Here is a 25,889-nt window from a genome sequence, read left to right on the forward strand (position 1 = left end):
AAAAACCCCCCTTCCCCCCTCCCTATACCCCCCCTACCTCCCCCCAACCTCCCTCCCCTCCCCTCCTCCCTCCCCCCCCCCTCCCCCCCCGACTTCCCAGAGCTAAATACAAGGTATATGTATATAAAAAAAGCAATCATAAACAACCATATACTAAAAACTATAGATTCTAAAATCCATCACTCTCTAGCTTATATAGGATAAAACACACCTTAACCATAATAAATATATATAAAAAAACTAGAATAAAAAAGAAGGAGAAACGAAAGAAGACTCATTCGAATGCTACATAAAACTTCTTGACCCTATACTTGTTCTGGATAAACTCAATCCATTTTCTCCATTCCATAATATAACGTTCTTGCGAATGATCTTTCAAATAGGCTGAAATCTTCGCCATCTCTGCCAGGTCGGAAACCTTTAAAGTCCATTCTTCTATAGTCGGCAGTTCCTCTTTCTTCCAATATTGACCTATCAAAAGTCTTGCTGCCGTAACTAAGTTCAACATCAACTTAGAGTCCACAACTGTAGCGTCAACAATTATTCCCAACAAAAAAAATTGCGGACAAAACTTTATCCTCCGTTTAAAAATCTTCTGCATATTCCACCAGACTTTTATCCAAAAAGCCTTAACCTTCTTACATGTCCACCATATATGAAAATATGTTGCATCTTCATCGCCACACCTCCAACATTTAGCCTGGTATTTCGGATACATACTTGCAAGCTTTTTGGGATCTAAATGCCATCTATAAAACATTTTGTAAAAGTTCTCTCTTAGATTTTGAGCTTGAGTAAATTTTACATTCCTCACCCAAATCTTCTCCCACGTGTCCATTGTAATAACTTCCTGAATGTTTTGGGCCCATTTTATCATGCAGTCCTTAACAAGCTCCGTTTCTGAATCAATCTCTATCAATGCAAGATATGTCCGTTTAATATGTGCTGGTCCCTGGTTTCTAATTTGCTTTATCAAATTTTCATCAGTCATTGTAAATCCATTTTTCTGGTCTTCTTTCCACCTGGCCCGTAACTGAATATATTGAAAACCAAGTTTTGGACAACCTTCTCTTCTCGCAACTTTACTATTATGATTAGGATTAGGATTAGGAGGAAGAGCGCCGCCGGGCAGGCAGGACAGGTGTCTTTCTTGCTTGGCCGTGGCTTGGGGGGACACTTTTTTCAGTGCCATTGTAACTTCGAACAGTCACTCAGCGAACTGTTGTAAGTCGAGGACTACCTGTACTTCATCACTTTTTTCCTTCTTTTTTTTTTTGGTCATCAAGGTTTTTGACACCTTGCTAGGCGACTGGTGGTACTCGGATGTTGCCGTATCCTAAAAGTGGTACACGAAGGGACGCGGTGGCTCAGTGAGTTAGGACGCTGAACTTGTCGATCGGAAGGTCGGCAGTTTGGCGAGTCGAAATCCCGAGTGCTGCGTAGCAGAGTGAGCGCCTGTTACTCGTCCCAGCTTCTGCCAACCTAGCAGTTCGAAAGCACGTAAAAATGCAAGTAGAAAAATAGGGACCACTCCGGTGGGAAGGTAACAGCGTTCCGTGCGCCTTTGGCGTCTAGTCACGCCGGCCACATGACCACGGAGACGTCCTCGGACAAGCGCTGGCTCTTCGGCTTTGAAACGGAGATGAGCACCGGCCCCTAGAGTCGGAAACGACTAGCACGCATGTGCGGGGGAACCTTTACCTTTACCTTTACCTTTAAAAGTGGTACAATGGGTGAAAAAGCTGAAAAAGGGCTGGTCTAATCCAGCCCCCTGCTCAGGCAGGAGAACCTATACCATCTCAGACAGGTGACTGTCCAGTCTCTTCTTAAAAATCTCCAGTAATGGAGCACCCACGATTTCTGGAGGCAACTTCTGTTCCACTGGTCGATTGTCCTCACAGTCAGGAAGTTTCTCCTTAATTCCAGGTTGCTCTTCTCTTTGGTCAGTTTCCAACCATTGTTTCTCGACCTTCCCTCCGGTGCTTTGGAGAATAGCTTGACCCCCTCCTCTTCTTTGGGGCAGCCCCTCAAATACTGGAATACTGCAATCATGTCTCCCCTATTTCTTCTTTTCTTTAGACTAGCCAAACCCAATTCCAGCAACATTTTATTCTTGGCCAGCTTGCCATTCTTCCCGCCCATGATAATTGCACAGAGATTTTTCTTCTGGTTTGACGGGAATTCCAAAAGCCAATTCTCTTCCATCCAATTAAAGGAAGAGCAATAGACAGAGAGGTGTGTGTGTGTGGGGGGGGGGGGGGGACAACAACTGCAGGAAACAGTTCAGAGGATTTGTTTTGTTTTGCTGGCTTAATGTCTTGTGTTTTTACCAAGTTAGGCCATTATATCTTGCAAGTCAGGCTCCAAATGGGCGAGTGCCCAATCGAAGTTGCAAACCAAGCTCCAAGCGCCACGCCAGTGCGCTAATAGGCTTCCCAGAATCCCCTGCTCCCTGGGGGAAGGAAACGGGGAGGGGGGGAGGGAAACGAATGCAGAACTCCGAAGCATCTGGGCAAACAGCGTGCATGCTGGGAAGCGGAGCATAATCCAAGATCCCTGCCAGCGGATTCCCAGCCTGCGTCGGCGTGAGCTGCCCTTTTGAAGCAGCTCAATTATTTATCTCAGCAATTATTTGATGAGGAAAAAAAAATATTCAGTTCCTTCATGCAGTAGAATGTTGGCTCGAAAACAGGCGTGTCTTCATTCTGTGGCATATGGAAGTTCTCCGACTACAGCTACAGATCCCAAACAAATATCACTAGATCACAAAAAAGATAGTTTGGGAAAAAAAAAATCAGAGAAGGGCAACTAAGATGATCCAAGGCCTGGAGATGAAGAACAGCTGCGGGACTTGGGTTTGGCCAGTCCTAGAGAAAATAAGAAATAGGGGAGACATGATGACCTTAGCAGAATCTTCTTAAGAGGCTTGTAGAGCTGGGTCATCATTATTAACTTAAACATATATGCCCATCTCTGCTTAGCCTCTTTCCCTGATAGCTAAACTCACGGAATTTCTGTTCAGTCCTTGCTCCTTTTCAGACTCCTTTTATTGAAAGATATTCAGAATTCCAGTGTTGAAAGATACCTGCTGAAGTTTAGAATAGAATAGAATAGAATAGAATAGAATAGAATAGAATAGAATAGAATAGAATAGAATAGAATAGAATAGAATAGAATAGAAAATATAGAATGGAATGGAATGGAATGGAATGGAATGGAAAATATAGAATAGAATAGAATAGAAAATATGGAATAGAATTGAATAGAATAGAAGAATAGAATAGAATAGAAATAGAATAGAATAGAATAGAAGAATAGAATAGAATAGAATAGAATATAAGGAATGGAAAGAATAGAATAGAATAGAATAGAAAATATGGAATGGAAAGAGAATAGAATAGAACTAGAAATAGAATAGAATAGAATAGAATAGAATAGAATAGAATGGAATGGAATGGAATGGAATGGAATGGAATGGAATGGAATAGAATAGAATAGAATAGAATAGAATAGAATAGAATAGAATAGAATAGAATAGAATAGAAATAGAAATAGAATAGAATAGAATAGAATAGAAAATATGGAATGGGATAGGATAGGATAGGATAGGATAGGATAGGATAGGATAGGATAGGATAGGATAGGATACTTTATTTGGCCAAGTGGGCTAGCCAAACAAGGAATTTGTCTCCGGTATAGGAGCACTTAGTAAACTTGCAAAAGAACAGAGAAAATAATAGTAATAATAAACACCATCGAACATCCACACCCCAGGTTCTTGGGGAAGGACTTGAGAGGTGGATAAAAATGTCAAATCCAGTTTCAGCATCTTGTTGATTGTGCAACAAACCATAATACTACCAGAAGTGTACAACAGATAAAAAGGAGAAATAAGAGGCAATAAAATCATAAATAACGTTACAGCGGCACTCTATGGGTTAGGCGGGACAGAATGTAGTAATCACATTAAATTATATAGAATTTAATAAGATAGGCAGTCTTATGACAGATCAGGTCCCTGCTAGGATATGTTATGAGTTGGAGGTACATGTTTCACTTTACTTAGAATAACAGAGATAGAAGGGACCTTGGAGGTCTTCTAGTCCAACCCCCTGCTCAGGTTGGACTACCATTTCAGAGAAATGGCTCTCCAGTCTTTTCTTAAACATTTTCCAGTGATGGAGTACCCACTTTTGGAAGCAAGTGGTTCCACTGGTTAATTGTTCTGACTGTCATGAAGTTTCTCCTTAGTTCCAGGTTGCTTCTCTCTTTGGTCAGTTTCCATCCATTGCTTCTTGTCCTGCCTTCAGGTGCTTTGGAGAAGAGCTTGACTCCCTCTTCTTTGGGGCAGCCCCTGAGAGATTGGAAGAACTGCCATCATGTCTCCCCTCATCCTTCTCTTTGTTAAACTAGACATCCCCAATTCCAGCCACCGTTCTTCGTATGTTTTAGCTTCCAGTCCTCTAATCATCTTTGTTGCTCTTCTCTGCACTCTTTCTAGAGTCTTGACATCTTTTTTACATCGTGGTGACCAAAACTGGATGCAGTATTCCAAGTGTGGCCTTACCAAGGCCTTGTAAAGTGGTATTAACCCTTCACGTGATCTTGATTCTCTCCCTCTGTTAATGCAGCCTAGCACTGTGTTGGCCTTTTTGGCAGCTGCAGCACACTGCTGGCTGATATTGAAGTGATTGTCCACTAGGACTCCGAGATCCTTCTCACAGTTACAACTATTGAGCAAGGTACCACCTATACTATACCTGTGCATTTGATTTTTCCTGCCTAAATGCAGAACCTTACTTTTTTCACAATTGAATTTCATTTTGTTAGATAGTGCCCAGTGTTCGAGTCTGTCCAGATCCTCCTGTATCTTAAGCCTATCTTCTGGAGTATTGGCTATTCCTGCCAGCTTGGTGTCGTCTGCAAATTTGATGAGTTCCCCATCTATCCCCTCATCCAAATCGTTGATGAAGATGTTGAAGAGCACTGGGCCCAGAACAGAGCCCTGGGGCACCCCACTACACACTTTCTTCCATGTGGATGCGGTTCCATTGAATTCGAGGACTATCTTTGCTTGTTCTCTGTCTCATACCTGAGAAGGTTTCTTTTTTTAAAAAAAAATAGCTCCACAACAAATAGAAATGTAACACAAATCATCTTTCTTTGGCATCTTTGCATCGATCCACTGGCACCCCCAAATATGGACACTTGGCACATTAATGCAAACACTTACCCAAGAGCATACACAATGAAGAAAATAATTTAAAATCAAGAACAGGTATTAATATATAATATATATAATAATATAATATAATATAATATAATATAATATAATATAATATAATATAATATAATATAATATAATATAATATAATATAATATAATATAATATAATATAATATAATATAATATAATATAATATAATATAATATAATATAATATAATATAATAATATAATATAATATAATATAATATAATATAATATAATATAATATTATAATAAATATAATAACATAACAAACATAACATAACATAACATGACATAACATAACATAACATAACATAACATAACATAACATAACATAACATAACATAACATAACATAACATAACATAACATAACATAACATAACATAATATATAATTCCTATTATTTAGTAGTTTCCCCCTTTTGTCATGTTAAAAACTCAGGTGATGCCAAGGCTTCCCAAAATGGATTCTCCAGAAGGATTTGGCCACTGCTGGTTTCTGATCATTCCCCAAACAGAAGGAGCGTGTCTTAAAAGCAGATGCTGGGAAGCGACTGTGGCATTTAGTACTATCGTCTCCCCATCCTGCCCATAGCTTTCTCAGATGCAGTAGATGTCCTTATGCATGAATGTTGGATTAGCTGAATTACTAGACCAGGATTCCTAGGCTGTTTGGTCTAGTGCAGGGGTCGGCAACCTCGGCTCTTTTATGACTCGTGGACTTCAACTCCCAGAATTCCTGAGCCAGCATAGCTGGCTCAGGAATTCTGGGAGTTGAAGTCCACGAGTCATAAAAGAGCCGAGGTTGCCGACCCCTGGTCTAGTGGTTAAGACACCAGGCTAGAAAGCAGGAGTTCCAGTCCCACCTTAGCCATGAAAGACGGCTGGGTGACCTTGGGCCAATCACCAGGAGACTGAGAGTTCTAGTCCCGCCTTAGCCATGAAAGCCAGCTGGGTGACTTTGGGCCAATCACCAGGAGGCTCTGAGTGCTAGTCCCACCATAGCCATGAAAACCAGCTGGGTGACCTTGGGCCAATCACCAGGAGATTGAGAGTTCTAGTCCTGCCTTAGCCCTGAAAGCCAGCTGGGTGACCTTGGGCCAATCACCAGGAGATTGAGAGTTCTAGTGCCGCCTTAGCCCTGAAAGCCAGCTGGGTGACCTTGGGCCAATCACCAGGAGACTGAGAGTTCTAGTCCCGCCTTAGCCCTGAAAGCCAGCTGGGTGACCTTGGGCCAATCACGACGAGAGTGAGAGTTCTAGTCCTACCTTAGCCATGAAAGCCAGCTGGGTGACCTTGGGCCAATCACCAGGAGAGTGAGAGTTCTAGTCCCGCCTTAGCCCTGAAAGCCAGCTGGGTGACCTTGGGCCAATCACCAGGAGACTGAGAGTTCTAGTCCCGCCTTAGCCCTGAAAGCCAGCTGGGTGACCTTGGGCCAAACACCACGAGATTGAGAGTTCTAGTCCTACCTTAGCCATGAAAGTCAGCTGGGTGACTTTGGGCCAATCACCAGGAGACTGTGAGTTCTAATCCTGCCTTAGCCATGAAAGTCAGCTGGGTGACCTTGGGCCAATCACCAGGAGACTGTGAATTCTAGTCCCGCCTTAGCCCTGAAAGCCAGCTGGGTGACCTTGGGCCAATCACCAGGAGACTGAGAGTTCTAGTCCCACCTTAGCCATGAAAGCCAGCTGGGTGACCTTGGGCCAGTCCCTCACTCTCACACCACCCATCTCTCAAGGTGGTTGTTGTGGGTAAAATACAAGCAGGAAGTTGTGTCGGATAGGTTCGTCGCCTTGAGTTAATAATAATAAATGTGGGATAGAAATCAATCAATCAAAGGCAGCGTGCGCAGGGCTGCAAGTTGATGATCTTGTGCAGTGACAGCTGATGAAGCTGTTATGTGTTGCGTGTGTGTGTGTGTGTGTGTGTCTGTGCCTGTGCGTGCATAAGACAGAGACTTCAAGGACTCTACCTGAGTCCATGATTGGTTATAACTTGTCAGGGGTGGGGAACTATGACCCCTTTCTGACCTGTGGACTTCAACTCTCAGGAATTCTGGGAGTTGAAGTCCACAGGTCAGAACGGGGCATAGATCTTCTAAGATAGCCGTACATTGAATACGATGGAGACAGTCATTAGCATTCGTAAGAAGCACATCACTAGTAAGGTCGTGGTGGTAACCGCCTTTTGCATTCTGTTTTATCCAACTCCACTCCCACCTGCTCAGGTATTGTCTACAACGTGGCCGTGGTCACCGGGGATCTGAGAGGGGCAGGAACCAACTCCAAAATTCATATGGTCATGCATGGCTGCAAAGGGCTGAAAAACAGTGGGAAGATTTTCTTGGAAGGAGGGAAGTTTGAACGGAGCAGGACCGACCTTTTCAACGTTGAGATCGCAGCGCTCCTCAGCCCCTTAAGCCGCATCTCCATCGGGCACGATAACGCTGGCATCAGTTGCGGCTGGTATTGCCAGAAGGTAAGGACTTGTCATAAGATGCCCTGGAACAGACAATAATAATAATAATAATAATAATAATAATAATAATAATAATAATAATAATAATAATAATAATGATGATGATGATGATGATGATGATGATGATGATGATGATGTTGGAAGGGACCTTGGAGGTCATCTAGTCCAACCCCCTGCTCAGGCAGGAGACCCTACCATTCCAGACAAGTGACTGTCCAGCCTCTTCTTTAAAACTTCCAGTGTTGGAGCACCTACAATTTCTGGAGGCAACTTCTGTTCCACTGGTTAATTGTTCTCACTGTCAGGAAGTTTCTCCTTAATTCCAGGTTGCTTCTCTCCTTGGTGAGTTTCCAACCGTTGTTTCTCGTCCTTCCCTCTGGTGCTTTGGAGAATAGCTTGACCCCCTCCTCTTCTTTCTGGCAGCCCCTCAAATACTAGAAGACGGCTGTCATGTCACCCCTGTTTCTTCTTTTCTTTAGACTAGCCAAACCCAAGTTGAATATGAATTAACTGGAATTGTTCATTTTTGTCTCCCTTCGCCAGGTGGTGGTCTACTGCCCATTTACTGGCATCAAACATTTCCCTGTCCTTTGCACCTTTCAGGGTTAAGATTTGTTGTGCCAGTTCAAACATTAGAGATCAACTACTACGGTATCAATATTCAAAATAACCATAGTCTTTTTTTTTTTACACACCCCAGTTTCCGGGGTAAGGAATCAGGATCACCAAGTTCTACTGTAGCTCAGAAGATTTTTTGCTCTCGCCTATACACAAGAATCTAGAATAGAATAGAATAAGCAATAGGAAGTCGAACAGAATAGAATAGAATTCAGAATGAATAGAATAGAATAGAATAGAATAGAACATAGAATAGAATAGGATGTGATAGAATAGAATAGAATAGAATAGAATAGAATAGAATAGAATAGAATAGAATAGAATAGAATAGAATAGAAAATATGGAATGAATAGAATAGAATAGAATAGAAAATATGGAATGAATAGAATAGAATAGAATAGAAAATACAGAATAGAATAGAATAGAACAGAAGAATGAAATTTAATATAGAATAGAATAGAATAGAATAGAATAGAATAGAATAGAATAGAATAGAATAGAATAGAATAGAATAGAATAGAAAATATGGAATGAATAGAATAGAATAGAATAGAAAATACAGAATAGAATAGAATAGAACAGAAGAATGAAATTTAATATAGAATAGAATAGAATAGAATAGAATAGAATAGAATAGAATAGAATAGAATAGAATAGAATAGAATAGAATAGAATAGAATAGAATAGAATAGAATAGAATAGAACTGGTAGGGACCTTGGAGGTCTTCTAGTCCAGCCCCCTGCTCAAGCAGGAGATCCTATACCATCTCAGACAAGTGACTGTCCAGCCTCTTCTTAAAAGCCTCCAGTGATGGAGCACCCACGATTTCTGGTGGCAAGGTGTTCCACTGGTTGATTGTCCTCACTTTCAGGAAGTTTCTCTTGTAATTCCAGGTTGCTTCTCTCTTTGGTCAGTTTCCATCCGTTGTTTCTCCTCCTTCCCTCTGGTGCTTTGGAGAATAACGTGACCCCCTCCTCTTCTTTGTGGCAGCCCCTCAGATCCTGGAAGACTGCTATCATGACTGCTATCATGCCTCCCCTATTTCTTCTTTTCTTAAGACTGGCCAAACCCAAGCTGAATATGAATTAACTGGAATTGTTCATTTTTGCCTCCCTCTGCCAGGTGGTGGTCTACTGCCCGTTTACGGGCATTGAGCAAACTTTTCCCTGTGGGAAGTGGCTGGATGAGAACGAAGCGGACGGTCTGGTGGAACGGGAACTCTACGAGATGGTCTCCCTGCGCCAGAAAAGACTGAAAAGTAAATGCACCAGGCAGGGGAGGAAAAAAAAAGATTCTTGCTTTCTATTTCTTTATAAATACATGCAGTCCTCAACTTACGACCACACCCGAGCCCAATTTTTCCATCGTTAAGCGAGATGGCTGTTCAGTGAGTCTTGACCCATTTTACGACCTTCCCTGCTGCCTTTGCTAAGCAAATCACTGCAGCTGTTCAGCGAATCATTCGGTCATTAAGTGAAACCGTCTTCCCCCATCGACTTTGCTTGTCGGAAGCTGGCTGGGACGGTTGCAAATGGCGACCATCTAACCCCAGGATGGTGCAACTGTCAAAGGTACATGCCAGTTGCCCAGCCTCCAAATTTTGATCACGTGACCGTGGGCTGCTACAAAGATCTAAATCTGAAAAGCGGCCGTAAGTCAATTTTTCCGCTGCCATTGCAAGTTCAAGCGGTCACTAAACCAATGTTTATAAGCCTAGGACTACTAGTAAATGCTCTACTATTAGGTAGCATTTGTGCAGTTCTTTTTTTTTTAACTAAACATATAGGTCCGATCCGTTTTATTCTTTGTTGTGAGTACACAATGAAACTGTGACAGATTTATATCAGGGCTTTAAAACAACCTCTGGGCTGTTCTAGTTTTTTTTTTTAGGAAAGGATGACACAGGATAAAGGTTTTTCTCACTGTTCTGTCCCAGCCTTTGTGAGTCCTTGTGAACTCACAAGGACAAACCCCTCTTCCAACAAGTAGGCTGGAAATGCAGGAAAAACAAACCCTTTTTATTATTATTGACAGACCTGCAAAATGTCCCCAAAGCAAAGGCAAACAAAACATGATGCAAACGGAGAATTGTTTACAGGCAAGGCAATCAGAACATGATCCCATGAAACTGGAGTCCTTCGCAAATGGTTGCCTTCAGCAACCAGCACCTCCCACACCTTCCCTTTTTATTATGCAGCCCCCAAGGCGTGGCTTCTCAAAACTTTCTCCTTCGCCCTTGGAGTCGCCCCATTGCCTCCCTCTGTCCTACTCTTGTTGCCTGTTGTGAGCATCAGAAGGTCGGCAGTTTGGTGGGTCAAATCCCGAGTGCCGCGTAACAGAGTGAGCGCCTGTCACTCGTCCCAGCTTCTGCCAACTTAGCAGTTCGAAAGCACGTCAAAATGCAGGTAGAAAAATAAGGACCACTATGGTGGGAAGGTAACAGCGTTCCGTGCGCCTTTGGCGTCTAGTCATGCCGGCCACATGACCACGGAGACATCCTCGGACAAGCACTGGCTCTTCGGCTTTGAAACGGAGATGAGCACCGGCCCCTAGAGTCAGAAACGACTAGCACGCGTGTGCGGGGGAACCTTTACCTTTACCTTTTTATGATGTCTTCCAGCTGTGAGTCCTCAGAGTCTGACTCAGCTTCCCAGCACAGCTGGGTCTCAGCCTGAGCACGAGTGGAGGAGCCAAGCTCTTCAACAGATTGTAAGTCCTGGAGCTCATCAGAGCCTTCCTCTGACTCTGATGGCTCTCCAGGCCACTCCTCCTCCTCCTCCTCCTCTGAGTCCCTGGTCCACTGGCCGGCACAGGATCACAACACCCGTCCAATTGTGTCCGACTCTTGGTGGTGGTGCTTATCTATCTCCGTTTCTTAGTCGAGGGGGGCCAGCCTTGTCTGAAGACATCTCCAGGGTCCTGTGGCCAGCATGACTATATTCAGAGTCACACACAACTCTGTTACCTTTCCGACCAAAGTGGTACCTATTTATCTACATGCATTTTCATGCTTTTGAAGTGCTAGATGGGTGTGAACCGGAGCAAGGAACAGGAACTCATCCAGTCGCACAGCTCTTGGGTCTCAAACCCGGGCTGTCAGCTTTCCAGCAGTAACACCTGAATCATCCCACCCCCCTTCTTACAGATTTACACCGGGGTTTTAACATAACGCCTGGACTTAACATTGCTGTTTTTTTATTTTAGGAAAGGATGACAAAGCATAGGTAAAGGTAAAGGTAAAGGTTCTCCCGCACGCACATGCGTGCTAGTCGTCGTTCCAACTCTAGGGGGCGGTGCTCATCTCCGTTTCAAAGCCGAAGAGCCAGCGCTTGTCCGAGGACGTCTCTGTGGTCATGTGGCCGGCATGACTAGACGCCAAAGGCACACGGAACGCTGTTACCTTCCCACCGCAGTGGTCCCTATTTTTCTACTTGCATTTTTACATGCTTTTGAACTGCTAGGTTGGCAGAAGCTGGGACGAGTAACAGGCGCTCACTCTGCTACGCGGCACTCGGGATTCGACCCGCCAAACTGCCGACCTTCCGATCGACAAGTTCAGCGTCCTAACCCACTGAGCCACCGAGTCCCTATGACAAAGCATAGGATCTTTCTAAGGCTGCCTCTCTTTTGCAGCTCTTCTTCAAATGACCAAAACACTCTGGACAAGGGGAAATCATGTTTTAAAGAGAAAGTCACACTCCAGTAACTGCAGGGCTTTGATTTCGGTGCAACTCTGAAAAAAAAAAAAGAATCCAGAAGCGCAGAATAATACCATACTCTGCAGGGGAAAAAAAATTGTATTGCATTCTCTCTGTCTTTCCCAGGGAAAGATAAATGTTAACCGTATCTTATTCTTGCAATTGTCTCTCTTATCGTCGATCTGCTGGGATCAAACCATCTAAATTTGCTCCTAGTGTGTTTCAGGATGCTGATTATTACGTGTGGGTTGTTGTTGTTTTTTTGACAGCCCTTCCTTTCCGAGGAACAAAACGTTTATTTATCCACTTACTTTAACATTCTGTTAAAGATTTAATCTGCAGAGAATGACTTTAGATCACAGGAACTCTAATCTCCCGCTTTACTTGTGCGAGTCTGTTGAAACAACAGACTTACGGCAAGAAGATAACCGTTTAGGTTGTGCTTCGCAGAAAGAAAAGTCTTCGACAGTCATTTTTGTGGCTGATTCAGAACTGGAGCCCAGCCAGGTGCTGTCTCCTTTGATCTCCCCGTGATCATATTAGGGCAATGAAGACTTTAAAAAGTGGCTAATTGACTTATTTAGCATGTGGCATAGAGTACATGGGTAACAGCAGCAAAACTATATAAAAGAAACACACAATAATAATAATAATGGTAATAATAATGGTAACAATAATGTTGGAAAGGACCTTGGAGGTCCAATAGTAGGGTACAAGTATAATAATAATAATAATAATAATAATAATAATAATAATAATAATAATAATAATAATAATAATAAAAATAATAATAAAAATAATAAAAATAAAAAAATAAAAATAAAAATAAAAATAATAATTTTATTTGTATACCACCCTTCTCCCGAAGGACTCAGGGCAGTGAACAGGGCAATAGATACTAAAACAAGAATACAAAAATTAAGAATAGATTAAACAAAGTGCCCAATACCTTAAAACAATAAGTTAAAATACGTTAAAAGCATGATGGAAATATGTAGTCAGTTTTGCAAGGTGAGAGGTTATAGGTTACATTTTGAAATAACACCGATTCATTGAGAATGGAATAAGTGTCCTATATAAAGGCAGTCTTCAACTTAATAATAATAAAGCTGGAAGGGACCTTGGAGGTCTTCTAGTCCAACCCCCTGCTCAGGCAGGAAACCCTATATCATTTCAGACAAATGGCTGTCCAGTCTCTTCTTAAAAACTTCCAGTGTTGGAGCATTCACAGCTTCTGGAGGCAGGTTGTTCCACTGGTTAATTTGTTCTCACAGTCAGGAAGTTTCTCCTTAGTTCTAGGTTGCTTCTCTCCTTGATCAGTTTCCATCCGTTGCTTCTTGTCCTGCCTTCAGGTGCTTTGGAGAATAGCTTGACTGCCTCTTCTTTGGGGGCAGCCCCTGAAGGCTGCTATCCTGTCACCCCTCGTCCTTCTCTTCATTAAACTAGACAAACCTAATTCCAGCAACTTTTTGGGCAGCTGCAGAATCTGTGTACAGAAATACGGAGAGAGAAATTCTCCAAAGTGCCCTTTGGTCGCTCCCACCGTTACTCGGATAACTGTGGTAATTCTAGAGCTAATACATGCCGACGAGCGCTGACCTCCGGGGATGCGTGCATTTATCAGACCAAAACCAACCCGGGCTCGCCCCCAGCTGCTTTGGTGACTCCAGATAACCTCGGGCTGATCGCACACCCGCGTGGCGGCGACGACGCATTCGAATGTCTGCCCTATCAACTTTCGATGGTACTTTCTGCGCCTACCATGGTGACCATGGGTAATGGGGAATCAGGTTTCGATTCCGGAGAGGGAGCCTGAGAAACGGCTACCACATCCAAAGCAGCCAGGGGTAATAAAATGTCTGCAAGAAAACAACCAAGCTCACAGAGTACCAAGCACCCCACAGTCCTCCTCCTCCTCCTCCTCCTCCTCCTCCTCCTCTTCCTCACCCTCCACCCTCCCCTCCTCCTCCACTCTATAAACGCCACTCCATTTTAGCGTGATGATGTTACCTAGTTGGGTAATAAAATGTCTGCAAGAAAACAACCAAGCTCATAGAGCAGAGTTTCCCAACCTTGGCAATGTTAAGACAACTGGACTTCAACTCCCAGAATTCCCCAGGCAGCCATGCTGGCTGGGGAATTCTGGGAGATGAAGTCCAGCCGTCTAAACATTGCCAAGGTTGGAAATAAATAATAAACCTTTATTGTCAAAGTACAACATGTGTACATTGAGATTAGCTGAGCCTCCCCCCAACACACAGTGACAACAAACCCTCCATCCCACCACACTATGTGAACCAACAACACCACACACCGGCCTCTCAAGTCAATTCTGCATAAGATTATGTCCCATTTAAAAGCCTAACAGCCCACGGATAAAAGCTATTTTTCAGCCTGTTGGTACGGCTGGCTATGTTCCTATATCTCCTACCGAATGGTAGGAGAGTAAAGAGAGTAAAGAGATGTGTGAGTCATCCCTGAGAATCTTCCTGTCATAGAGCACCAAGGACCCCACAGTCGTCATCGTCCTCCTCCTCGTCCTCCTCGTCCTCCTCGTCCTCCTCGTCCTCCTCTTCCTCCCCCTCCACCCTCCCATCCTCCTCCTCCTCTCTATAAACGCTACTCCATTTTAGCATGATGATGTTACCTAGTTGGGTAATAAAATGTCTGCAAGAAAACAACCAAGCTCAGAGAGCACCAAGGACCCCACAGTCCTTTTTTCCTCCTCCTCCTCCTCCTCCTCCTCCTCCTCCTCCTCCTCCTCCTCCTCCTCCTCCTCCCCCCCCAAAAGGATAACATGCTGAACAGAAATTCAAGCTAGGATGCTCGATCCAAATTCCCAGCTGTGCTATACGTGTCACAATACTGCAAGGGAAGAAAAAACATCCCCCCCCAATTATTCTTCTGATTTTAGTTATTAAATGAAAAGCTACTCATCGGACTGTGAATCCAATTAGGTTAACGTAGGGGTGCTCACTTTGTTTTTAGCTTCTTTTTTTTTCTTTTTAAATTTGTTTGCCCTTTGTCACCAATCTGGTCATTTTTAAAAAGATCTGATTTTTTTTTTTTAAAAAAAAATAATACGCATTTTTTGACAGAAAATCCTTGGTCGCTGTGGATCTGGACAAGCGACCTTAAAGGTGCAGGAACGGATGCTCCCATCTTCCTCCAGGTTTACGGTGACAAAGGCAAATCCGATGAAATGAAATTGGATAACAACTCCGACAACTTTGAAGCTGGACAGACGGACAAGTTCATGGTATGGGTTCTTGTATGATATTTGTGCTTCGAGCGCAGTGGAAACGTTGCTATTTGCAATGGGGTGACACAGCGGTTGGAATGCCATATTGCAGGCAGACTCTGCCCACAGCCTGGAGTTCAATCCCGACTGGCTCCAGGTTGACTCAGCCTTCCATCCTTCCGAGGTCGGTAAAATGAGGACCCAGTTTGTGGGGAGCAATAGGCTGACTTTGTAAACTACTTAGAGGGGGCTGTAAAGCCCTATAAAGCAGGATATAAGCCTAAGTGCTACAGCTAAATGCGAAGGAAGGAAGGAAGGAAGGAAGGAAGGAAGGAAGGAAGGAAGGAAGGAAGGAAGGAAGGAGAGGGAGGGAAGGAGAAGGAGTGTCTCATGAGGACGCTGCCCAAATTCCTCAGCTTTGAAAGCCAAATGCTGAGATAAGAACATATCATTTTGTAGGCAATGCAAAATGTTCACAGGCCACGTATGGATAGCTTGGCCCAATGGCTTCTCGGAAGACTTAACCTACAGTATTTTGCATTAAAAATAAAAAAGGAACAGTCCTCTTTACTTTGGTATAGTTACTGTATAACCCTTGGAAGGAGGAAAAACGGTTATCCGCCCCAAGATATGCAGTTCTGGGCATTTGCCGCTCATATGGTTTTTTTCTGCGCCATAATCAAGAACTCTGAAATCCTTTACGCCAGCCCAGAGCAGTCGACAATCCCCAAGATGTAATCAGTTAAGGGTGCTTGCAGATGTCTACTTTTATTTATTTATTTTAAAAAAAACCACACGCCTAAAATTCGCACTGTTACCTCGATTGAATAATGAAATGTCTGTAAGAAAACAACCAAGCTCAGAGGGCACCAAGGACCCCTCATTTCAGCTGTGAGTTACCAAAATTCCCCTTTATTAAAAGTAAAATTAGAATTAATGCCCACAATTTCACAAGGCAGCTGCATCTTGAACATGCCCTACTTTCTCGCACCGCCTTTAGTGAGACTGGACCGCTGTTGCCTTTTTAGTAAGCAATGGATTTATTATTTAATGTCATCAAAGTACATTGATTGATGCATTGATTAGTTCGTGGGAAATGTTCTCTTTTTTTTTTCCTGGTCCAGCTTTGCTGATCCTGTGATAGAAACATGTTAGCATGAATAAGGCAGCTTCCAAAAAAAGCCAACGCAGTGCTAGGCTGCATGAACAGAGGGATAGAATCAAGATCACGTGAAGGGTTAATACCACTTTACAAGGCCTTGGTAAGGCCACACCTGGAATCCGGCATGCAGTTTTGGTCACCACGATGCAAAAAAGAGGTTAAGACTCTAGAAATAGAGTATGGAGAAGAGCAAGAAAGAGGATCAGGGGAATTGGAGGCTACAACATACAAGAAATGGTTGCAGGAATTGGGGATGTCCCATTTAAGGAAGAGAAGGATGAGGGGGGGGGACAAGATAGCAGTCTTCCAGTATCTCAGGGGCTGCCCCAAAGAAGAGGCAGTCAAGCTATTCTCCAAAGCGCCTGAAGGCAGGAGAAGAAGCAATGGATGGAAACTAGTCAAGGAGAGAAGCAACCTGGAACTAAGGAGAAACTTCCTGACAGTGAGGACAATTAACTAGTGGAACTACCTGCCTCCAGAATTTTTTATTTTAATTCCATTTATATCCCGCCCTTCTCCGAAGACTCAGGGCGGCTTACAAGCTTAGCAGTAGCCTTCATTCTATATATATGCCTGCTTGTTAGGGCTTTCACACACACCCCAAGCGGCATTATTACAAAGTCAGCTTAATTGCCCCCAACAATCTGGGTCCTCATTTTACCTACCTCGGAAGGATGGAAGGCTGAGTCAACCTTCAGCCTAGTGGGACGTGAACCTGCACTAATGGCAGGCAGCTGGTGTTACTTAAGGAGGCATTAGCCCACTGCGCCACCAAGGCTCTGTGAATGCTCCAACACTGGCAGTTTTAAAGAAGAGACTGGACAGCCATTTGCCTAAAATAGTATAGGGTCTCCTGCTTGAGCAGTGGGTTGGACTAGAAGACCTCCAAGGTCCCTTCCAACGTTGTTATTCTGTTATTCTTTGTACAGATTGAACTTCCGGATCTGGGTACCTTATTCAAAATTCGGATATGGCACGAGAAACGGAGTCCTTTTTCTGGCTGGCATCTCCACAAGGTAAGAAGGAAAATAGGCCATTTCAGGAGCCAGCCCTAACTCCTGAGCTGTTTCGAGACTAGGAATCCATACCGACAGCCGCGCACAAATGCATTGCTAATAGCTTTTTGAGAGCTCACGGCCAACTCGAACACTGACCCAGGGTAATATTTAGGAAGAACAAGAAGCTTTTTCTACTCCTCAGGACCCTTTTGCCTTCTGAAAGATCTGATATGTCATTTCTGCGCTTGATTGTCCACTTTGGACGCGCCTGCCCACTTCTGCAAATTGTATCTGAAGAAGCAGTTGCCCAAATGGGAAGAAATGTTAGCAGGAGCAGCAAAAGTGATAAAGGGGTTTGCAGACAGAAGTCCTACAGGTTAAGTCTTTAACTTAACCATTCACTTAGTGGCTGTTCTAAGTGACCACAGCACTGAAAAATTTAACTTATGACTGTTTGCACACTTACATCTGTGATCAGAATTCAGGCGCTTGGCAACTGACTCGTATCTACGACAGGTGCAGTGTCCCCCGGGGTTCACATTATCCCCTTTTGTGACCTTCTGAGAAGCAAAGTCAATTGGGGGGGGGGAGAAAGTCAGATTTATTTAACAGCCGTGTGACTAATTTAATTTAATTTAACTGCAGTGGTTTACTTAAGGACTGAGGCAAGCAAGGTTGTAAAATGGGCCAAAACTCCCGTGATAATTGTCTTGATTAGTAACAGGAGTTTGGGGCTCAGTTTTAAGTTGAGGACTGCCTGTACTTTTTAAAAAAAATTATTTGGTGTTATTTGACTTCCACGTATTCAGCCTAATACACCGGCAAATGCTTGCTCGAAGGAAGCTGAAATCTGAAATCTCCGCCCCCTTGCACAATATATTAAAACACAATTCTCCACCTTTCTAATTTTGTCATTAATCACATTCTCCAATTAATTTAAAGAATTAGTTTCTCTTCCGTTAGACAACCCGCCAAGTTCTTATCTTCTTTAAATTCAGACGGCCTTGAGGTACAATCTTCCTCCTCCCAACTTTAACCCTATCTCTTAAAGCAATACACAAGTTTAACATATGAAATGGCTGCTTCTTCATCTCTTGTCAAGCAAGAACATTCGATGTTAGCAGCGTTGACAGGCAACTGGTTTTCCTTGAAGACGTCTCACTTCTCATCCAGGAAGCTTCTTCAGTTCCGGCGGAATGGTGGAGATTGAAAGGATTTATATGCCTGCTAAGAGCACTAATGACCAGACGACTGCAAAGGGATATCGATCCTTCGATCCTCCCCCATTTGGTTAGAACTGAAGAAGCCTCTTGGATGAGGAAGAGAAATGTCTTCAAGGAAAAACCAAGAAAGACAAGTTGCCTTTTGGAAGGCTTTGGGACTCCTCTTTTCTTTCCCCATCCAGAATATTATTAACAAGGATGCCATGTTTTGCCGATTCATGAACTGGAACCATTCCCAGCTTGGTCTTAAGCACGTCTACCCAGAAATAATCCCTCTAGGGGCATGTAAGCTGCTGTCTAGTTAAATGTCTTGAGATTAAAAACCTCACAGATGTAATCCTATACGTTTATCCAGATGTGAGCTTCTAGCCTGGGCCAACTGAAAGGAAGTTCTGATTTATTGGACAGATGACATAAACGTCTTAAATATATCTGAAGTGCAAACAGTTTAAATACCACAGATTTCAGGTTTTCCCTTAACGGAAGAGAATGTTAACCCGTTTTAGAAGGGATATTTTGCTAAGTTTCCCCAATTCACGTCCACTCCATTTTTTATTCATGTTTATATTTAATTGATATTTGTTGTTGTTAGCTGCGAAGTCGTGTCCGACCCCTCGCGACCCCACGGACAACGTTCCTCCAGGCCTTCCTGTCCTCCACCAACTCCTGGAGTCCATTTAAGCTCACGCCTACTGCTTCAGTGACCCCATCCAGCCTCCTCCTTCTCTGTCGTCCCCTTCTTCTCTTGCCCTCAACCTTTCCCAGCATTAGGCTCTTCTTCAGTGAGTCTTCCCTTCTCATAATAGTTTGTTTATGTCAATCTTCTCCAACTACCTGGCCATTAAATTTCCTGTGACATTTATTATAATTTTGATCACCATATCACAAAAAAGATGTTGAGAGTTTGGAAAAAATTCAGAGAAGGGCAACTAAGATGATCCAAGGCCTGGAGACTAAAACATACGAAAAACGGCTGCGGGACTTGGGTTTGGCCAGGCTAAAGAAAAGAAGAAATAGGGGAGACTTGATAGTAGTATTCCAGTATCTGAGGGGCTACCACAAAGAAGAGGAGGGGACCAGGTTGTTCACCAAAGCACCAGAGGGCAGGACAAGAAACAATGGTTAGAAACTGACCAAAGAGAGAAGCAACCTGGAATTTCTTGTGGCAAGCTGTTCCACCGGTTAATTGTCCTCACTGTCGAGAAGAAACTCCTGACTGTGAGGACAATTAACCAGTGGAACAGCTTGCCACCTGAAATACTGGGCGCTCCATCCCTGGAGGTGGAGACTGGACAGTCACTTCTCTGAGACGGTATAGGTTCTCCTGCTTGAACAGGGGGCTGGACTAGAAGACCTCCAAGGTCCCTTCCAGCTCTATTCTATTCTATTCTATTAACTACAGAATATGCACTACAGGTAGTCATTGACTTACAACAGTTCATTTAGCGACTGTTTGAAGTTACAACAGGACAGAAAAAAGTAACCTATGACCATTTTTCACACTTACGACCAGCAGCACCCCCACAGTCAGGTGACCAAAATTCAGACGCTTGGCAATGCACTCATATTTATGACTGTTGCAGTGTCCCGAGGGGGGTGTCCCTTTTTGCAACCTTCTGACCAGCAAAGTCGACGGGGGAAGCCAGATTCACTTAACAACCGTGCTGCTAACTTAACCGCTGCATTGATTCACTTAACAGCTGTGGCGAGAAAGATCGTAAAAACGGGGCAAAATTCACTTAACAAATGTCTCGCTTAACAAGAGAATTTTGGGGCTCAGATGCAGTCATACGTCGAGGATTATTTATACTGTATTAACAGACGCGGTGGCTCAGTGGGTGAGGACGCTGAGCCTGTCGATCAGTAGTTCGGCTGTTTGGCGGGTCGAATCCCGAGTGCCGCGTAACAGAGTGAGCGCCTGTTACTCGTCCCAGCTTCTGCCAACCTAGCAGTTCGAAAGCATGTAAAAATGCAAGTAGAAAAACAGGGACCACTCCGGTGGGAAGGTAACAGCGTTCCGTGCGCCTTTGGCGTCTAGTCATGCCGGCCACATGACCACGGAGACGTCCTCGGACAAGCGCTGGCTCTTCGGCTTTGAAACGGAGATGAGCACCGGCCCCTAGAGTCGGAAACGACTAGCACACATGTGCGGGGGAACCTTTACCTTTACCTTAACAGACCTTGGCAATTGTTTGAAAATGTGGATCCCTGACATAACTCTACAAAGGTAGAATAATTCTGTTGTAGGTTACAGACTTCGGAAGCCTGGTGTGGCACAATACAGTGTTTATATATTTAATAATACAGTGTTTCGAATTTAGATATGCATGGATCAACCCCAGCAATCCAGCCCACCTTGATTTCCACTGACTGTCAACATCCAGCTCAGGAATCCAAATAAAACTCCAGATTCATTGAGTTTCCAAAAGGCTTACTGTTTATTGAAGACACAGCTTGGTTAAGTTGAAGAAAAAACTAACTCTGAGGTTCCAACCCCAATTCATAGACTTAAACAATAGTTCCCAGCCAAAACGCCAACATCTTGCGTAATTCATATCAACAAGTGTGGCCTTGGTGAGGCCACCCTTGAAATAGGGCATCCAGTTTTGGTCACCATGATGCAAAAAAAGAGGTTGAGACTCTAGAAAGAGGGCAGAGAAGAGCAGCAAAGGTGATCAGGGGACTGGAGGCTAAAACATATATAAGGAACGGTTACTGGAATTGGGTATGTGTAGTTTAACAAAGAGAAGAGTGAGGGGTGACAGGATAGCAGTGTTCCAGTATCTCAGGGGCTGCCCCAAAGAAGAGGGAGTCAAGCTATTCTCCAAAGCACCTGAAGGCAGGACAAGAAGCAACGGATGGAAAGTAATCAAGGAGAGAAGCAACCTGGAACTAAGGAGAAATTTCCTGACAGAGAGAACAATTAACCAGTGGAACCACCTGCCTCCAGAAGCTGTGAATGCTCCAAGACTGGAAGTTTTTAAGAAGAGACTGGACAGCCATTTGTCTGAAATGGTATAGGGCAGGGCTTCTCAACCAGTGGTAGGGGTACCGCCTGTGGTACATTGGTACCTGGCAGGTGGTATGCGACCATCCTAGAAAAGTGGGAGCGGGGGAGGGGAATGAGCTGAACTGGTGGCAAGACCGCACAAGCCTGAAGGAGAGACGGCTGGAGCTGCAGGGCTGTCGGGGCTCAGCGGAAGCGCCAGGATCAGCACCAGGATCCAGCTGCAGCTCGGCGCTGATCCTGGTGCTTTTGCTGAGCCCAGAAGAAGCACCGATCAGCTGGAATGTTGCAGCATCTCCAGGGTCTTGTGATTTACATTCAGAGGCTTGGCAACTGATTCATATTTACGACGGTCACAGTGTCCCAGGCTCATGTGAAGTGACCGAAACCTGCTGCAACCACCCACCGGGGGGGTGAATAAAAGCCAAACACCCCCCCACCCCACCCCCGCTGCCAATCTTCAACAGAAATGCTCACAACAATGAAAACCTCAGACAGGAGGAAGAGAGCCGCTGGGCGGGCAGGCAGGTGTCTTGCTCGGCTGTGGCTTGGGGGGCACTTCTTTCAGCGCCATTGTAACTTCAAACAGTCACTAAGTGAACTGTTGTAAGTTGAGGACTACCTGTAGTTTATAACTTTTTTCCTTTTTTGGGGGGGTCATCAAGTTTTTGATACCTTGCTAGGCAACGGGTGGTACTCGGATGTTGCCATATCCTAAAAGTGGTACAATGGGTGAAAAGGTTGAAAAGCCCTGGTCTAGGGTTTCCTGCCTGAGCAGGGGGTTGGACTAGAAGACCTCCAAAGTCCCTTCCAACTCTATTATTATTATTATTATTATTATTATTATTATTACTATTATTATTATTATTGTTGTTGTTGTTGTTGTTGTTGTTGTTGTTATTGTTATTTCCATTTTGTTATGGGAACTGTCTGCTTCGAATCCACACCCTTTCTGGTGTCCTTGACAAGGCTTCAGGCTCCCACTGTCTGCAGCTGAACTGAAGAAGTTTCATTTCTCCATCTACCCACTTTAAAGTAACACCTCTTCCCCCATAATCAAAAAGCAAGTTGAAATGCAGAGGCACGTAGCTGGCAAAGTTTCATCCTTGACATTAGCTCCTATCTACTGCCTATATTTTCTTTGACCCTTAGTAGATCAGATTCTTGTAGAGAGCTTAAGCCTGCAATAAACCTTTATATTCCTGTGAACAGCCTGATTTCTCGCCTTTGACACCCGATATACCATTGGGTAGTCATTCTGGCATAATTTTTTTTTTGGGTCTTGAACCATTTAAGGTCACTCTTTTGAAAACCCTGACCAAAGAGAAGTATACCTTCAACTGTGGCCGGTGGCTAGATATCAACGAGGATGACAATGAAATTGTACGGGAGCTGGCAGCAGAAGGACCACTGGTGGCCGAAGTGATGCCAGGTGAGAAGAACGGGGGAAGAACGAGAAGTGGTTAATGGCTGGTTTAAGCAATGTTGAAGATTTCTTCCCTGGCTTGGTGTTCTGCTAATGAGATTCATTCTGTTATGTAGCGGGTTCTTCGCGCAGGAAAGGAGACAAGGCAAGTGAGTTCAACAAAGCTCATGGTTTATTGCTTGCAGGATCTGAACTGGGAATTGGGCTGCAACTAGCAGCAATTTATAGCCTAGCCCCTAGGCGGCAGCCAATAGGTTTAAAGCAACCATTGCTGCCTAGGGACAGCCAATAGCAGCACTGGAGACCTGGAGTCTGGGTTGCTGGAGAGCCGTTAGCTACTCCAGCTAACCACGCGGTATTACAATTGAGCCCAATACCTAACACATTCATTCATTCATTCATTCATTCATTCATTCATTCATTCATTCATTCAATTTGTGTGTGAAAGCCCTAATAAGCAGGCATATACATAGAATGAAGGCTACTGCTAAGTTCGTAAGCTGCCCTGAGTCTTCGGAGAAGGGCGGGATATAAATAGAATTAAAATAAAAATAAAAAAATAAAAAAGTTTCTACGTTGCCCATCTCCCCTACTAGGAGACACTGGGCAGCTTACAAACGATAATAAAAGCAGGCGAAAAATAATGAAAAGATTAAAACAAGCCAACATTAAAATATTACGGGTAGTCCTTGACTTACAATCCTTCAGTTAGTGATGGGTCAGAAACCCCTCCAATGTTTCTTTTCAGGGCTCTGCCATTCTAATGGGAGGGGTGACAGGGGGGGGGGGCTTGTGGATGTATTTCCTCTACTTTTGCTCTTTCTCAACTTTGATGTGTCTCTTTGGGTGTGAAAAGGGGAAAGGGATGTGCCAGGGGCCAGGAATTCTGGGAGTTGAAGTCCATGAGTCATAAAAGAGCCAAGGTTGCCTACCCCTGGGATAGGACAAGGTCACCCAAAGCTGACATGCTCAGTTTTGGTCAATAGAATAGAGCTGGAAGGGACCTTGAAGGTCTTCTAGTCCAGCCCCCCTTTTCAAGCAGGAGGACCTATACCCGTGGTGGCGAACCTATGGCACGCATGCCACCGGTGGCACGCAGAGCCCCCTTTGTGGGCACACACGCCATCGCCCCAGCCTTAGGCCTTCAGCTGGGTTTTATAAAACCTTTTCTCTTTAGGCCTCCGCTGCCGTGTGCAAAAAAAAAAAAAGAAGTTTCAATCAATCAATCAATTTCAACCTCGCAGGAAAAAAAAAAGATCTCGCAAAGTTGGAATTGATTGATTGAACTTTTTAGTCCCACCCAGCCGGCTGTTACCACCACAGCCACACCCACCCAATGGGCCACTCCCACCCGGCACCCGACCATACATAAGGGGGTTTTGGGTTGTAGTTTGGGCACTCAGTTTCTAAAAGGTTCGCCATCACTGACGTAAACCATCTCAGACAAGTGACTGTTTTGCTGGAGTGCTTTTTATTTGCGCTTGAAAAGTTGGCGCACGTTTACCCCAGCTGTCCCTGGCTGCACCAACCTGCCCATTGATCTGTATGCAGAGGGCAACTTTCCCGAGATGTTGTTGGAACGATTACAATCGCAAATGTTATGATTAAAGTGTCAGCCAGCCTTTGATGAAGGTTATTTTTAATCCACTCTGTGAAGTGGCTGACGGTGAGGACCGATGCACGCTCCTCAATCGGGCGCCGACTTTCAGAAAGGGGAAGTTTTACTTCAGTTTTTAAGACTGGAGCTGCGTAGCTCCATAACGGGTGGAACACGGGGGGAAGTTAACCACTCCGGTTTGTAAAATAGGAGAGATATTGGTTGTGTAGAAAGAAAAATCTTCGTCAGGGTCCAGTCCAAGCCGGGAATAAACAAAATGGAGGCTGCTTTAGAAAGAAGGTTGTAGTTTATTGAAGAGCAGAACCACAAGACATGAGGCTCTGGGGATCTGACCACACGGAGCTGGGAGCGGTGGGTTTTTATACCTCCTTGGGCTTTTGAGGTTGTTTCCTGTTCCTCTGGCATGAACTTTGACCTGAGCTTCAGTGTGCCTTTCTGCTATTCTGATGGGGGTGGGTTAATCCTATTATGTCCTAAAGGTCATGAGTTTGGGTGGGAGGCGTGTAGATTTTAGGGGTCTTTGTCTTCCTAATCTCATCAGCTTCTAGCTTCCTGGCTCCAACCTTCCTGAATGGATTATCACATCTGCATTTCTACAAAGCTGGCCTCTGCCTGGGAGAGAGGGGCTGGAGCTGGTTTCTGGGGGCTGGCTTTTGTCTTTAAAGATTTTCTTTCTCCATTACTCTATTCCTTTGGGAAATATAGTATTCTGCTTCTTAATATTCCCCCAAATATTTCTTTCTCTGGGGAGGTGTGTGTGTGTGTGTGTGTGTGTGCTGTCCTCCCACACTTTGAAGGGTGAATGGATGCGTCTTTATGTTTGGCGCATAGTTTCATTCCACACTGCATTAACCTTGTGAACTCTCAAGCTTCCTCCTTCTGTCATATATTCAAGATGGACAGTATGTAATATTTATTTGTTATGTGGGATGTGGGTCTATACATATGTGTTTATAGTATGGTTAGGTGTGTGTCATGTATGTGTTTCACTTTGGCAGCGGGCAACTAAATTTCGTTTTTGATGTGTGCCGTTGTGCCCACAGTAAAAATGACAATAAAGGTTATCTTATCTTGTCTTGTCTCGTCTTACCTTATCTCATCTTACCTTATCTTACCTTACCTTACCTCATCTCATCTCACCTCACCTCACCTCAACTTACCTTACCTTAT

The 25,889-nt window shown here is 44.0% G+C and overlaps 1 protein-coding gene across 1 annotated transcript in view; it reads left to right on the plus strand.

Moving 5' to 3' along the window:
* The window catches only part of LOXHD1 (lipoxygenase homology PLAT domains 1), a gene marked incomplete at its 3' end in the record, with an annotated part of 173,043 nt that overhangs the window by 30,836 nt on the left and 116,318 nt on the right, over window positions 1–25,889 (plus strand). The window contains exons 8-12 of the mRNA XM_083351181.1: window positions 7,476–7,726; window positions 9,469–9,604; window positions 15,143–15,303; window positions 17,377–17,463; window positions 22,972–23,107. Of these exons, the coding sequence (XP_083207307.1) occupies window positions 7,476–7,726; window positions 9,469–9,604; window positions 15,143–15,303; window positions 17,377–17,463; window positions 22,972–23,107 (771 nt within the window). The remainder of the gene's footprint in view (window positions 1–7,475; window positions 7,727–9,468; window positions 9,605–15,142; window positions 15,304–17,376; window positions 17,464–22,971; window positions 23,108–25,889) is intronic.

This window comes from Vipera ursinii (assembly GCF_947247035.1).
Source record: "Vipera ursinii genome assembly, chromosome: 2".
In the NCBI taxonomy this organism is placed as follows: domain Eukaryota; kingdom Metazoa; phylum Chordata; class Lepidosauria; order Squamata; family Viperidae; genus Vipera; species Vipera ursinii.